This window comes from Hemiscyllium ocellatum, chromosome 23 (genome assembly GCF_020745735.1).
Source record: "Hemiscyllium ocellatum isolate sHemOce1 chromosome 23, sHemOce1.pat.X.cur, whole genome shotgun sequence".
Lineage (NCBI taxonomy): Eukaryota > Metazoa > Chordata > Chondrichthyes > Orectolobiformes > Hemiscylliidae > Hemiscyllium > Hemiscyllium ocellatum.
The window spans coordinates 52,147,970-52,163,916 of NC_083423.1; the positions used below are offsets into that span (position 1 = coordinate 52,147,970).

A 15,947-nucleotide genomic window follows, 5' to 3' on the forward strand; every position below is an offset into this window, starting at 1 on the left:
TTGACAAAGGTGCAGAGCCAACCTTCCCAATATGAAGATGCTTTCTCAGCAAAACGAGGCATCCTGTTTCACGCATTCAGTAATAAGCTATGATGCAAAAACATTTTCAGATAAGCACATAGACTATTACATGAATTATAAGTGCTTTAAAAGGAACATTACAGATAATGTGTGGTGTAATATATGCCATTGTCAAATCACTGTTAAAAGACTTATTTTGAGGAAATGGCAACCTACATTGGAAACTCGGTCACTGAGTAGAATTTTTGCTTTAGCACTCAGGCATTGTGAATCGCTTTGCAAGAAATCCGCTTGTTTAACAAGTGGAGACAGGAATAAAATTGTAGTTTTATCATTTCAAACAGATCAATTTGGAATTTTGACAAAGATGTCAGACTAACTTTCCCTTACACAAGCGTGCTCTCAGCAGGATTAGATATCCTGTTCCACACATTTGCACTATTGATTCTGAATACACAGATGGTGCTTTGTCACATGTCAACAGCGGTTAAGCAAACATATATAAACAAGTCAGCCAAAAATTAACAGGCATAATCTTACAAATTAAAAAGTAAACTTCAAACTCTAGAAACTTGAAATTAAAATAAGACATAAATGGGTGGAAATACACAGATCAAACAGCACGTGATAAGAATAAGGTGAGTACAATTTTAATATCTAAAACTATTTCAAAAATATTTTTGTCAGCTTCTTAAAATGACATTTGAAATTCAGTTCTAGTCTATATGAAAATTCATAACCTTTAAATTGGAAATTTGCCAGGTATCTGTTCAACAAATTGTATTAGTGATATTGTAGAGACCCTAAATTCATTACATCTTGTGATTGAAGTTATCAGCCTCTCAGCATATTACCGAATTGTAACATACTCAACCACCTCAGGTTTGTGAAGTTCCCAGTTGCCAGTTCCTCCGATCTATACTTTCCCCAATTTTGGATTGTTGGTTCACTAACAATGTCAATTTGTCCCCATAACAGCATTCCTGAACATATTGCACGTAGTACAATACATAATTTCTAACAATTACATTTTCACTACAACTGCAATTACATCACCAAGTAGCCTTGTATCAATAAGTACGGTCTACAAAAAAACCAGATGATTTTACCTGACATTAGTGATATTAGCCTCTGCCTGGCTTCATTTGAAGCCCTGGGTGTGCGTATCCTATCAATCCACTGGTATTCTGGATCCTCGTTCACTACCAATTCTTCAACAAACCCATGGATTGTTACTGCTTTGTAGCATTTCGGAATGGATGTTGCTGTGGAAAAACATATACTTCAGAGCTTATTTTGCAAAGAAAGATTAAAAGGTTGCTCTGAAAAAGCATAATGGCGAAAATATGATTTGAAATCTTGCATTTTCTGATCTGATTTCAACCCAGTATAAGAAGATTAAAGTTCCTGTCTTGGTTGGTTGTATTTGGATCTTACAGGAAATGTGTTTTGGTTATCACAAAACTAGACCACAGCAGCTACCTGCCTATTGAAAAGAGCTCGACACCTTGACAGAAAATAACTTCAGCAATAGCACTAGTATGAGAACTGGCAATATCAACAATATAAAATACACTCAGGAGTTCTACAATATTGATAGAAATAGAAGGAACTTTAATCGGCTTTCTGAGCTGAAAAGCTTGGTGTTGAAAATGGGTGCAGAAAGTGCAGAAGTCTTCTATTCTCCGACAATGACACATAGCAGCTTTACTGAAATTAAATTCTTTGCAGATTTACTTTTAAAAAGCAAAAGATATTCACGGACCATTCACGTTTTACTAACCTGACAATCAGTGCATTGCCAACACATATTGTGTTTGGAATTCATTGAAACACAAACAATTTAGGAGTTTGAAAATAAACTTACTACAGAAGAACTTGACCCCACATGATGATTGTCTGAAGCGGTTCAAATCATTGAAAAGATCTACTTTCACCATAACATTAATTTCCCCTCTGATACCTGTTTCAAAACAAAAACACCCATTTTTGACAATAAAGTAACAGAGCCAAACATGGATTCATCTTTACAAATTGCCTCCTGGCTGCAAGTGCACAATTCTTTTGGATTTTTGAACACAATGAAAGTGAAAGAAACTCAAACATGCTCTAAATCTTAGCATAGTTCTTTCAAAATTTCAAAGTACTACGAGAGCCATTTTATTCATTTCAGTCCATTCCTTTCCCACTAGCTTAAATTGTAAGAAAAAGAGAACCCAGCTGATGTAAGTCAACAACACTGAAAGATCAACAATACCTCATTGTCATTTTATCAGTTAATGACAAAACAGCACATTCTAATACAAAATGCTCTAAACATGACACACTACATATTGGATATTACTCACAGATAGGCCTTCTTTTGTAAAATGTAAGGGGTAAGGTGCTAACTTACAGGGCAGGTTGCATAGAATAGGTTTGTGTCAACTTGCATACTTAAGATAAAGGTGTGGAAGATGATTAAATGACTCAATAGGACAGGCAGAGAAAAAAAATCAATTTCCTCTGGTAGAACAGTCCACAACAAGAGAATGTAACTTTGAAAACAGAGCTTGACCGTTCAAGGATGATGTCAGCACATACTTCTTCTTACAAAGTTTCATAGAAATCTGAAACTTTCCACCACTCTCCCAAAACAAAAAGCTGTTGAGAAGAGAGCAACTGAATGAGTCAAGGCTGAGACTGACAGGACTTTTGTTTAACAATCTTGCTGAGTGCTATAGGACACCATGCAAATAAAGTGTGTTAAAACACAGGTCAGCTACGACTTCAATAATCAATGGAACAAGACCCATGGGGCTGAATAACCTTTGCCAATGGTTCTGTCCATCTTTTGTTGACAGACATACACTTGCTTTACCTGCTCAACACCACTCAGTCTGGATTCCCGGAGTGCCACTCAACTTCTAACCTTTTATATCCTTGATTTCAACAAACACTGACAAAAGAGCTGAATTTCAAGGTTAGGTGGGAGTGCCTGCCTATGCTCAACCATCTTCAGCTGCTTCATCCCTGACATTCCCTGCACCATAGTCAGAGATGGGGACATTCATGGATGGCTGCACAATGTTCAGCGCCATTCACAATGACTCAGATACTAAAACAGTCCATGCCCAAATGCAGCAAGACCTGAACAAATCAAGGTTTAGGCTGACAATGGGCAAGTCACACATGCCATGCAAATGACCGGCAATGACCATCTCAGCCAACAGAGAAGTCAACCATCACCCCATGCCATTCAATGGCATTACCATTACTGAATTCTCAACTATCAATATTTTAGTGGGTTCACCATTGACTACAGACTAAACTGGATGAGCTATATTAACAGGTCAGGTCAGAGAATAGGAATCCTGCAGCGAGTAACCACTTCCCTACTCCCCAGAGCCAATCCACCATCCGTAAAGCACAAATCAGGATTGTGATAAAATACTTCCCACTTTCCTGGACGAGAGCAACACCAATAATGTGCAAGAAGCTTGATACCATTCAAGACAAAGCAGCCAGTCTGGCAGAATATCCACAAACATGCACTCCTTCCAGCAGTGACACTTTATTATTAAGATTTACAGCAGATATTCAACCAAGGCTCCTTGGGAAGCAACTTTCGAAGTCACAACCACTATCATCAAGAACGACAAAGGCAGCAAGTACATGGAAGCAATACTACCCACAAATTCTTCTCCATGTCACTCACCATTCTGACTTGGAAGCATTGTGCTATTTCTTTCATGTCACTGGGTCAAAATCTTGGATGTCTCTGCCTAACAGCATTGTGGGTTTTCCTACATAAAACTGCAGCAGTTCAAGAGGGCAGCTCAGCACCACCTTTTCAAGGGCAACCTGGCTTGGAAAAAAATGCTGGCACAGCCAGTGATACATACATTTCATGGCAGAATGGAAAAAAAACTATTCAAAACTGCCAAACTGCCCTTTCTTTCATTACAACTTCAGCTCACCTTTAATGCAAAGGTAGTGAGTTACATAACTGGTCATTCTAAAACCATATTACAGCAGTAAGTTTATATGAGCAAACTGCATAAATTCTCAACGGACTGTCAATGCATTTCAGCATTTATCTATGAGGTGAGTGACTGTAATGAAAAAGCCCTTAAAGTCATAAGCAGTAATTAGTCTGAAACAAGCCACCATGAAACTCACAATAAATATATGATGACCAAAGGGTGTAAAAATCACTAAGAATGGAGGGGTTAAAAAAATACTTGGAGTAATGACAGAAATTCAGAGTGTAAATCTACAAGTTGCATGTAAAATATGAACTTATCTCTCTCTCACACACACATACATTGTACATTATGAAAGAAACATCAAGCCACTTCCCAAATTTAAGAAAACACTCCACCCAAACACATTTTATATGCAGAAGTCAAATGTAATACATCATTGTGATAAACATATTGAAATGTTTGTGTTCAAATCTGGTTCCAAGTTTAGCTTTTATCATTTGACTATTTTCCGGACCTTGCAAATTCCAAATGTCCACACAGTAGATACTTGCAGCATTATCAAAATGAAAACCATACATTCTGTTAAGTTAGCAATATAGTGCAGCCTTTGCCAATCTTATCCTTCAACAATGCTTGAAGTAGTCAGATTTTCTCACTTTGAAAAATTAGCATTTTCCAAATCACTGTGGCTTGTAAACTTTGTTGCCCAGACAAAACAAACGCAGAATTTTCGAGTATTTAAAATCCTGAAATCTTTCTTCATATATTCCCTCAGATTTCACAAGCTGGAAATTTTTGCAGAGTCGTACTATTGGGAATCAAAGCAGGGAACGCCCCGGTTTGGCAACTAGTAAGGCATAACGTAACAAGTTCCCAGCGGTAGCCAATAAACTAGCTGCTGTTACCTGGAGTTAAAAGATGCATGTCCTCAAAGAAACGTATGTGAAGTCTGATGCTGGGAAATAGCCTTCCTGTTTCACAGTCCATCCCCACAGGCAGCAAACCATTCTAGCCACTGTACTTAAAATGGGAAATCAGGTTGCAACAAATAGACCACTCATCCCAATGTTTTCAAAGAACAATAGTGTTACATGATCTGGTCTTGTTGACGGAGCCGAATCTCATTTTCGGAGAAGCTTAAGTTAGGGAGACTGTTGTAAGTGGGAATGCTTCTGTACTAGTCACCCTCAGCCAAAGACAGAAAGTGCTGGAGAAACTCAGCAGGTTTGGCTGCATCTATGGAGACAGAAAAGTTAACAGTTCACGTCCAGTGACTCTTCATCAGGTGTTAATTCTAAAACAATCTCATTCAACCATAAAAAATACATTCAGGAATCAACGGGCTAAATTTTAAGGATGTTTTCCCTGATTGTGGAGTCTAAAACCAAGGGACATACTCTTAGAATAAGGGGCAGGCTGTTCAACATCGAGATGAAGAGGAATTCCTTCATTCAATGGGTAAATGTGGAATTCTCTATCCCAGAGGGGTGTGGATGTTGTTTAGTAACTTAGTTTGTGGGCCTCTTCTGTCTCTAGCAGGTTACATCCTGTGGGTAAACTATTCTAAGAACACAAAAGGTGGTGCAGGAGTAGGCCATTCAGAATTGTAACACACTACAGTTACAAGATTTTGCTGAAGTGTTTGAACCATGATGTGAAACAGAATACTGTTTTTGATACCAGACAGCACTGAGAAGAACTCAGGAAGAACTGACCTGAAAAAAAGAATATAGGGAGTTAGGCTGGAAGCTAGAAGGCAGGGCGAACAGAGTTGCAATCTCAGGATTGCTACCATTGCCACATAGTAGTGAGGCGAGGAATACAGAGGGAATGCAGACAAACACGTGGCTGCAGGGCTGGTGTAGGAGGGAGGGCTTTAGATACCTTCAAGAGCATTGGGATATCTTCTGGGCAAGGTGGGACCTGCACAAGAAGGATCGGTTGCACCTAAATTAGAGGGGCATCAATATCCTGGGCAGGAGATTTGCTAGAGCTCTTCAGGAGGGCTTAAACTGGATTGGTCAGGGGATAGGAACCTGACCTACAGATCAGATGTTGGAGTAGGTAGTAAACAGCCAGATAGAGCATGCAGAAAGTCTGTGAGGAGATATAGGCACAGAATTAGAATTAGAATTAGAATCCCTACAGCGTGGAAACTTGTCCTTTGGCCCAACAACTCCACACCGACCTTCAGAAGAGTGACCCACCCATGAACCATTCCCCTATCCTATATTTGCCCCTGACTAATGCACTTGACCTACACATCCCTTATGGGCAATTTAGCATGGTTAATTGACCCAACCTGAGCTCTTTGGTATGTGGGAGGAAGCCAGAGGAAACCCACGCAGACACTGGGAAAATGTGCAAACTCCATACAGTCAGTCACCAGAGGCTGGAATTGAACCTGAGTCCCTAGTTCTGAGAGGCAGCAGTGCTAACCAGGAAAAGGTGGAGTCAGTGTGATGGATTGAAGTGTGTCTATTTTAATGAAAGAAGTGTCAGGAATATGGGTGACAAACTCAGAGCATAGATAAGTACTTGAAATTACGATGCTGTGGCCGTTACGGAGACTTGGATATTGGATGTTCCAGGGTTTAGATGTTTCAAAAGGAATGGGAGGAAAGGTAAAATAGGTGATGGAGTGGCATTGTTAATCAGGGATAGTATCACAGTTGATGGAGTGGCATTGTTAATCAGGGATAGTATCACAGTTGATGGAGTGGCATTGTTAATCAGGGATAGTATCACAGTTGCAGGAAGGGAGATCATTGAGGAGGGCTAGTCTAAAGAGTCAGTATGGGTGGAAGTCAGAACCAGGAAAGGAGCAGTCACTTTATTGGGAGTTTTCTACAACATTCCCAATAGCAACAGAAACACAGAGGAGCAGATTGGAAGGCAGGTTTTGGAAATGTGCAGAATTAACAGGGTTATTATCAAGGGTGACTTTAACTTCCCTAATATCGATTGGAACCTACTTAGTTCAAATAGTTTGGATGAAAGAGTTTTTATCAGGGGTGTTCAGGAAGGGTTCTTGATGCAACATGTAGAGAGGCTAACTAGAGGGGAGGCCATATTGGACTGGATGCTTGGCAAGGAACCAGGCCTCCCAGTGGGAGAGCACTTCGGCGGTAGTAATCACAACTCCATGACCTTTACTATTCGCATTGAGGGTAATAGGAGCAGTCAGTATGTGAAATTATTTAACTGGGGAGGGGGAAATACTATTAGGCAGGAACTGGGCAGTGAGACTGGGAACAGATGCTCTCAGGGGAATACACAACTGAAATGTGGAGGTTGTTTAGGAAGCACCTGGTGATAGCGCTGGACAGGTTTGTCCCATTGAGGCAAGAAAGGGATAGTAAGGTGAAGGAACCTTGGGTGACAAGGGATGTGGAACATTGAGTCAAGAGGAAGAAGGGAGCTTACTTAAGGTCGAGGAGGCAAGGATTAGACTGGGCTCAACAGGATTTCATGGTAGCTAGGAAGGAACTGAAGAATGGACTTAAAGCTAGAAGAGGATATGAAAAAGCTTGAGTGAGTAAGATTAAGGAAAATCCTAAAGCATTCGACAAAAAACAAGGACAAGAGGATGGCCAGAGTGAGGGTAGGGCCAATCAGGGGCAGGGGAGGAAACTTGTGCCTGCAGTTGGAGGAAGTAAGGGAGGTCCTTAATGAATACTTTGCTTCAGTATTCACCACTGAGAGGGACATTGAGGTTTCTGAGGACAGACTGATATGCTAGACCAGGTTGATGTTCGGAAGGAGGATCTGCTCAAAATTTTGATAATCACAAGGATAGATAAATCCCCTGGGCCGGACAAGAGATACCCTAGGTTACAACAGGAAGCAAGGGAAGAGATTGTTATGCTTTTCGTAATGATCTTTGCATCCTCACTATCCACTGGAGTAGTGCCAGATGATTGGAGAGTGGCAAATGTTATTCCCTTGTTCAAAAATCCTGCGAATTACAGTGCAGTCAGACTTATATCAGTGGTGGGCAAATTATTAGAGAGCGAGAGAGAGAGCGAGAGAGAGAGCGAGAGAGAGAGAGCGCGAGAGAGAGAGCGCGAGAGAGAGAGCGCGAGAGAGAGAGCGCGAGAGAGAGAGCGCGAGAGAGAGAGCGAGCGCGAGAGAGCGCGAGAGAGAGAGCGAGAGAGACGGGATTTATGAGTACTTGGAAAACCATAGTTTGATTAGAGATTGTCAGTTTGCTTTGTGAGGGGCAGGTCATGCCTCACAAACCTGATTGAATTCTTTGAGGATGTGACAAAACACATTGATGAAGGTAGAGCAGTGGATGTGGTGCACATAGATTTTAGCAACACGTTTGATAAGGCTCCCCATGGTAGGCTCATTCAGAAAGTAAGGAGGCATGGGATACAGGGAAATCTGTCTGTCTGATTACAGAATTGGCTGGCCCACAGAAGACAGAGGGTGGTGGTGTCCAGCCTGGAGTTTGATGATCAGTGGTGTACCACAAGGATGGGTTCTGGAACCTCTGCTCTTTGTGATTTTTTTATAAATGACTTGGATGAGGAAGTCTAAGGGTGGATTAGTAAGTTTGCCAATGACACAAAGGTTGGCGGAGTTATGCACAGTGTGAAGGGCTGTTGTAGGCTGCAACTGGACATTGACAGGATTAGGAAATGGGCTAGTAAGTGGCAGATAGAGTTCAACTTGGAAAAGTGCAAAGTCATTCACTTTGGAAGGTTGGATTTTAATTCAGAATACAAGGTTAAAGGCAAGATTCTTCGCAGTGTGGAGGAACGGAAAGATCTTGGGGTCCATATCCATAAATCCCTAAAAGGTGCCACCCATGTTGATAGGGTTGTTAAGAAGGCGTATGGTGTGTTGGCTTTCATTAGCAGGAGGAATCAGCTTAAGAGCCATGAGGTTATGCTGCAGCTCTACAGAGCCCTGGTTAGACCACACTTGGAATATTGTGTTCAGTTCTGGGAAGGATGTGGAAGCTTTAGAGAGGGTGCCAAGGAGATTGATCAGGATGCTGCCTGGACTGGAGGGCATTTCGTTTGAAGAAAGGTTGAGGGACCTCATTGGAGAGAAGAAGGATGTTGACAGGCATAGAGAGTGGATAGCCAGAGACTTTGTCCCATGGTGGAAATGTCTATCACAAGTGGGCATAATTGTAAGGTGATTGGAAGAAGGTCATGGGGAGATAGGTTCTTTACACAAAATGGTGGGTGCGTGGAATGCACTGCCAGCAATGGTAGTAGAATCAGATACTTGAGGGACATTTAAGCGACTCTTGGATAGGCACATGGAAATTAATACAATTAAGGGTGTGTAGGTTGTCACGGGAACCTGAATCATCCATATTGAAAAGCTCACTTCGGACACTTAACAGAGATCACGAGAACCTGAATCATCCCCATTACCTCACTTCGGACACTTAACAGAGATCATGGGAACCTGAATCATCAACATGGAAAAGCCCACTTCGGATACTTATCAGATAAACTTTTTGCACACTAACCCTATACTATTGTATGCTAACGATATTAAAACGCGACCTTTAAACAAGCATGTGTTAAATGCTGACCGCGGCACGATTTCAAGCGGGTGTAAAATAGCTGATTTCAGTTCTTAAAACTAGTGACGTAATTGATTGACCTATTTTGTAAGGGATATAAGCAGAGCTTCAAAGCAGGCAACTCGCTCTTGTCACTAACTGGCAAGAGACACTGAACCAAGGTAGCTTCGGCTACTGAACCAAACAGGCTTGCTACAAAAGACACATTTGTGCATATTGAACCAATATCAAAAGATCTCAAACAAGAGACAACTAACTTGCAGCCTGCTCAAAAGATCCCCTTGAGGGACACTTAGGGAACTAAGCTCTGCTTTATCCTAGGTAAACTCGACTCGCGACTTTGAATCAGAACTTTGACTGAAGAAGAATCTAAGAAACTAAAGTAATCTTGACTCGCGACTTTAAATCGGGATTTTGAGCTAAGAAAATCGTTAGGCTAAGAGTGAGTAACTGTAAATTGATTTCTTTTCTTATGTTTCAATAAATTACATTTTTAATTTACATACACACACGAATCGCCGAACAGTTATTTGATTAAGATATATTGGTATTATTATTGTGAAGTGTTAAGAACTACAAACGGTAAGAAGGTGCTTGGTTGGCCCAAGGCGAGCCGCTCTCACTCATAGGTGAAAGGGGTAATACTGAAGGATGACCTATAGACCTACGATAAAGCCTAACCGGGTTGGAAGTTTCTAGGACCAGACAGTAGTTAAAATTCTCACCAAGGGTATTCACTACCGGTAACGGCCTCACTGAAGGTACGGAGGAATAATCCCTAGGGTAAGCGAGATAAACTAGAGTTACCCACCTAGATAACATAACAAGGTTAGTCTGATCTTAGAGTAGGATGGAAGGTCAGCACAACGTCGAGGGCTGAAAGGCCTGTACTGTGTTGTACTGTTCTATGCTCTGTATTCTCTATGTAACTAGGTTCCAGGAAGGTCTGTCCTGAGGACATGTTTATGATGCAGGCACTTAAGAAATATAGTGTTACAGATCATTTACACTAATGCAAAATCAGGAAATTTAGCTTGCAATGGACAATATTAAAAGAGTGTCAGAAAAATATAACACCAATGAAACGCAGGTCATAATTCATGAAAAATCATACTCACCGTGAATAGTGTCATAGATTGGAAACCAGCCAGATAAAATGGCTGCAGCTTCATTTGATAATAATGGGTCAATATCGATATATACTTTCCCAATAGCATCATTAGCACTGTAAGTATCATGGTCCAGAACGGTGATTTGTAGTGGTTCATCTTGCAAGTCTTCATCATCAACCTGTAAGCACATTTCAAGGTTTTTATAATTGAATCACAGAAAGAGAGATTGAACCACGTCCTGCGATCAGGTTTTATGGGCAGTAAATTCTGCTCTACGTGATATTCATAAACTGATGTGCTCTCAATTAAATTTATACAGTAGTTATAAAACCTGTTTCATTCTCATACCCTCACCCTGAGTTGAGCATCTGTGGCATTGCTCATCAGAAGTCTGCTGTCAGGACAGAAACATTATATCGTGCAATGAATGAATTATACCAAGAATCTAATGCTTTGCTGCTCTGTTGAAGTTGAGCATCTTCACAACCAACAGGTAATTACAAATTATAAAATCCATTAAGCTCATTTTAGTCACTCCACACAGAATGTCCTTGATTTTAACTCACTCATGACTCATGTGAAGTAATTAGGGAGGGAGAGTAGATGGCTAAACTTTGAAAGACTGGAAATATATCCTCCAACCTGATTTCCATTTATAGAAATCACCAAAAGAAGTGTTTGCAGAGTCTTTGAGAGACAAGGCATCGCTATGGAACTGGGTTTCAAATGGTCAGCTGATGGCTTGAACCATTCAGCAGCAGGAAAAGGAACTGAAAGGAGAGCTTGCATAGTAGCGGGCAAAGAAGATGGGGTGAAGTAAAATGGGAGCTAGGAGGGGAAGGGGTAAAAGGCACACTAATTCACAGGTAGAAATATCAGATGACAAATATAACGCTAACAGGAAGCACCATGAAAATCCAAAACTAGCTCTTGAATAACACCATTGGGAAACGAGTTTTATTATCAAGAGCTGCCAGGTGAGATAGCACAGTAGAGCTAGAAAAGATTAATATTCCCTCTGCTCTGCTAAAAGAGGATAAAATTTGAGGAAACAAATGAGTCCATTTGGATAAGATGCCAAAGTTTCTCAAACAACTGAAACTTCACAAACCACATCATAAAAGGAAGAAATGTGCCCTTATACCTAAAATCAACTGATCTTGGACCTGCTTACATAGCAATTAGGGCGTTTTGGTCTCATAGGGACACAGTTTTAGCTAGCAGAATGACAGATTCTGTATTTGATTGAGAATACAGTCCCTATAACACAGTCCCTCTCACACAGTGGCTACTCCAGAGATACGAGTACCTGCTTTTATTGCATACTTATGCAATAAAACTCCTTGCAGACGATTAGTTTCAATCCATTTGCATCAGCCACCAGTCAGGACGGCATGAAGACCCAAGAAATTTTTTTTTTTTTAAAAACTTTTTTTAAGATTCCCTACAGTGTAGAAACAGGCCATTTAGCCCAACAAGTCCACACTGACCCTCTGAAGAATAACCCACCCGGACCCATTTCCCTCTGGCTAATGCACCTAACACTATGGGGAAATTTAACGTGGCCAATTCACCTGACCTGCACATCTTTGGACTGTGGGAGGAAACCGGAGCACCCAGAGGAAACCCATGCAGACATTGTGCAAACTCCACAGACAGTCGCCCAAGAATGGAACCGAACCTGGCACTCTGGTGCTGTGAGGCAGCAGCACTGAGCCACTGAGCCGCCCCTAAAATCTAATAATTCAAAACAGACACTGAACCAGAAATAAACTCATTGAATTAAGTCCCTGAGAAGCTTTCACAGAAATCTTTCATTGTTATTTTCTTCTATCCACAAACTCAAATGTGCAGGGCTTAAAAAGAAAGTGAACATCTGTATGTAGGTTTTCATTCCTACTTTCCCTTGACTGTTGGGTTTATTCTGAATATCAATAACAATGCAGTCCCAACATAGGCTCTACCCAAATTATTCTTCATTGAAACAAGGTACACTACAAAAATACTGTAATCATAGTAATGCATCATATGTCTACTTATACTTTAGAATCGTAAGTGATCTGGTTTATGAGGACTTGTCAGAGGATTAGACTGAAAATGCCAGCCTGCCCTGCCTCAACCTCCAGTTGTTGAACAGATGACTCCTGTTCTGGACCTAACCATATCAGCCAGTGTAATCAAACCTTAAAATTATCTGGTCTTCAATGGCTGTTCATTTTGACCACTGCCAAACATCACAAATTTATCATCTGCCATGGTTGATGATCTCCATTTATCGGAATATTTGCTTTCCCTGGATTTCAACAACCCTTGACCTCAGGTGAGCTTGTTCACAGCTGCTACAGCTTTTGTGTCATCTAACGAGCATAAGAGGTACAGTTAGTAAGTTTGCAGATTACACCAAAACTGGAGGTGTAGTGAACAGCAAAGAGGGTTACCTCAGATTACAACAGGATCTGGACCAGATGGGCCAATGGGCTGAGAAGTGGCAGATGGAATTTAATTTAGATAAATGTGAGGTGCTACATTTTGGGAAAGCAAATCTGAGCAAGACTTATACATTTAATGGTAAGGTCCTAGGGAGTGTTGCTGAACAAAGAGACCTTGGAGTGCAGGTTCATAGCTCCTTGAAAGTGGAGTTACAGGTAGATAGGATAATGAAGGCGGCGTTTGGTATGCTTTCCTTTATTGGTCAGAGCATTGAGTACAGGAGTTGGGAGGTCATGTTGCGGCTGTACAGGACATTGGTTAAGCCACTATTGGAATATTGCGCCCAATTCTGGTCTCCTTCCTATCGGAAAAATGTTGTGAGACTTGAAAGGGTTCAGAAAAGATTTACAAGGATGTTGTGAGAGGCTCAACAGGCTGTGGCTGTTTTCTCTGGAGCGTTGGAGGCTGAGGAGTGATCGTATTGAGGTTTACAAAATTATGAGGGGCATGGATATGGTAAATAGGCAAAGTCTTTTCCCTGGGGTCAGGGAGTCCAGAACTAGAGAAAAAAACAATGACTGCAGATGATGGAAACCAGATTCTGGATTAGAGTGGTGCTGGAAAAGCACACAGTTCAGGCAGCATTTGAGCAGGAAATTTGACGTTTCGGGCAAAAGCCCTTTATCAGGAATAGAGGCAGAGTGCCTGAAGGGTGGAGAGATAAATGAGAGGAGGGTGGGGGTGGGGAGAAAGTAGCATAGAGTACAATAGGTGAGTGGGGGAGGGGATGAAGTTGATAGGTCAGGGAGGAGGGTGGGGGAAGGTAGCAAATAATACAATGGGTGAATGGGGGTGGGATGAAGGCGATTGATCAGAGAGGAGGGTGGAGTGGATAGGTGGAAAGGAAGATAGGCAGGTAGGACAAGTCATGGGGACAGTGTTGAGCTGGAAGTGAGGTGGGGAAAGGGGAAATGAGGAAACTGGTAAAGTCCACATTGATGCCCTGGGGTTGAAGTGTTGTGTTCCAAGGCGGAAGATGAGGCATTCTTCCTCCAGGCGTCGGGTGGTGAGGGAGCAGTGGGGAAGGAGGCCCAGGACCTCCATGTCTTCGGCAGAGTGGGAGGGGGTGTTGAAATGGACCACAGGGCAGTGTGGTTGATTGGTGCGGGTGTGCCGGAGATGTTCCCTAAAGCGCTCTGCTAGATGTTCAGTCTCCCCAATGTGGAGGAGACCGCATCGGGAGCAATGGATACAATAAATGACATTGGTGGATGTGCAGGTAAAACTTTGATGGATGTGGAAGGCTCCTTTAGGGCCTTGGATGGAGGTGAGGGAGATGGTGTGGGCACAGGTTTTGCAATTCCTGCGGTGGTAGGGGAAGGTGCCAGGATGGGAGGGTGGGTTGTTGGGGGGGCATGGACCTGACCAGGTAGTCATGGAGAAAACGGTCTTTGCAGAAGGCGGAAAGGGGTGAGGAGGGAAACATATCCCTGGTGGTGGGGTTCGTTTGGAGGTGGCGGAAATGTCGTCGGATGATTTGGTTTATGCGAAGGTTGGTAGGGTGAAAGGGGGGTTCTGTCCTTGTTACGGTTGAAGGAGTGGGATCTGAGGACGGAGGTGCGGGATGCAGGCGAGATGCATTGGAGGGCATCTTTAACCACGTGGGAAGGGAAATTGCGGTCTCTAGAGGAGGCGGCCATCTGGTGTGTTCTGTGGTGGAACTGGTCCTCCTGGGAGCAGATACGGCGTTCCCAGAAACAATGCAATACTAGGACGATGCGCGAAGTTAATGGAGCAACCTCCTAACACAACTCCATCCTGCAAAAATCAGATTAACATTCAGTCTCTAAGTCAGGGACATATCAGATATTAAAACTGACAAGAACAGAACCACACATGATCTTAGCCAAAAGGCCGAGAAGCTCAAAGTTTGTGAGAAGATTTGTAGCTAGGGTGCTCGTTGTTGTGGTTATGTTCGCAGAGCTGGGAATTTGTGTTGCAGACATTTTGTCCCCTGTCTAGGTGACATACTCAGCGCTTGGGAGCCTCCTGTGAAGCGCTTCTGTGATCTTTCCTCCGGCATTTGTAGTGGTTTGAATCTGCCGCTTCCGGTTGACAGTTCCAGCTGTCCGCTGCAGTGGTCGGTATACTGGGTCCAGGTCGATGTGCTTATTGATTGAATTTGTGGATGAGTGCCATGCCTCTAGGAATTCCCTGGCTGTTCTCTGTTTGGCTTGTCCTATAATAGTAGTGTTGTCCCAGTCGAATTCATGTTGCTTGTCATCTGCGTGTGTGGCTACTAAGGATAGCTGGTTGTGTCATTTCGTGGCTAGTTGGTGTTCATGGATGCGGATCGTTAGCTGTCTTCCTGTTTGTCCTATGTAGTGTTTTGTGCAGTTCTTGAATGGGATTTTGTACACTACATTGGTTTTGCTCATGCTGGGTATCAGGTCCTTCATTCTGGTGAGTTGTTGTCAGAGAGTGGCTGTTGGTTTGTGTGCTGTTATGAGTCCTAGTGGTCGCAGTAGTCTGGCTCTCAGTTTGGAAATGCTCTTGATGTATGGTAGTGTGGCTAGTCCTTTGGGTTGCGGCATGTCTTCATTCCGTTGTCTTTCCCTTAGGCATCTGTTGATGAAATTGCGCAGGTATCCGTTTTTGGCGAATACATTGTACAGGTGTTCTTCTTCCTCTTTTTGCAGTTCTGGAGTACTGCAGTGTGTTGTGACCCTTTTGAATAGTGTCTTGATACAACTCCTTTTGTGTGTGTTGGGGTGTTGCTTTCGTAGTTTAGGACTTGGTCTGTGTGTGTGGCTTTCCTGTATACCTTTGTAGTGAATTCTCCGTTCAGTGTTCTCTGTACCATCA

General features: G+C 42.3%; 1 protein-coding gene and 1 non-coding gene across 9 annotated transcripts in view; both read right to left on the minus strand.

Moving 5' to 3' along the window:
• The window catches only part of c2cd5 (C2 calcium dependent domain containing 5), a 135,204-nt gene that overhangs the window by 105,327 nt on the left and 13,930 nt on the right, over positions 1 to 15,947 (minus strand). For all 8 annotated transcript variants that reach the window (XM_060842995.1, XM_060842987.1, XM_060842989.1 and 5 more), the window contains exons 4-6: positions 10,659 to 10,830; positions 1,889 to 1,984; positions 1,131 to 1,286 (exon numbers count right to left, since the gene is read on the minus strand). In XM_060842995.1, the coding sequence (XP_060698978.1) occupies positions 1,131 to 1,286; positions 1,889 to 1,984; positions 10,659 to 10,830 (424 nt within the window). The remainder of the gene's footprint in view (positions 1 to 1,130; positions 1,287 to 1,888; positions 1,985 to 10,658; positions 10,831 to 15,947) is intronic.
• Positions 14,818 to 15,008, minus strand: LOC132826971 (U2 spliceosomal RNA). The gene has a single exon (XR_009645948.1). It is a non-coding gene; the product is annotated as a U2 spliceosomal RNA (small nuclear RNA).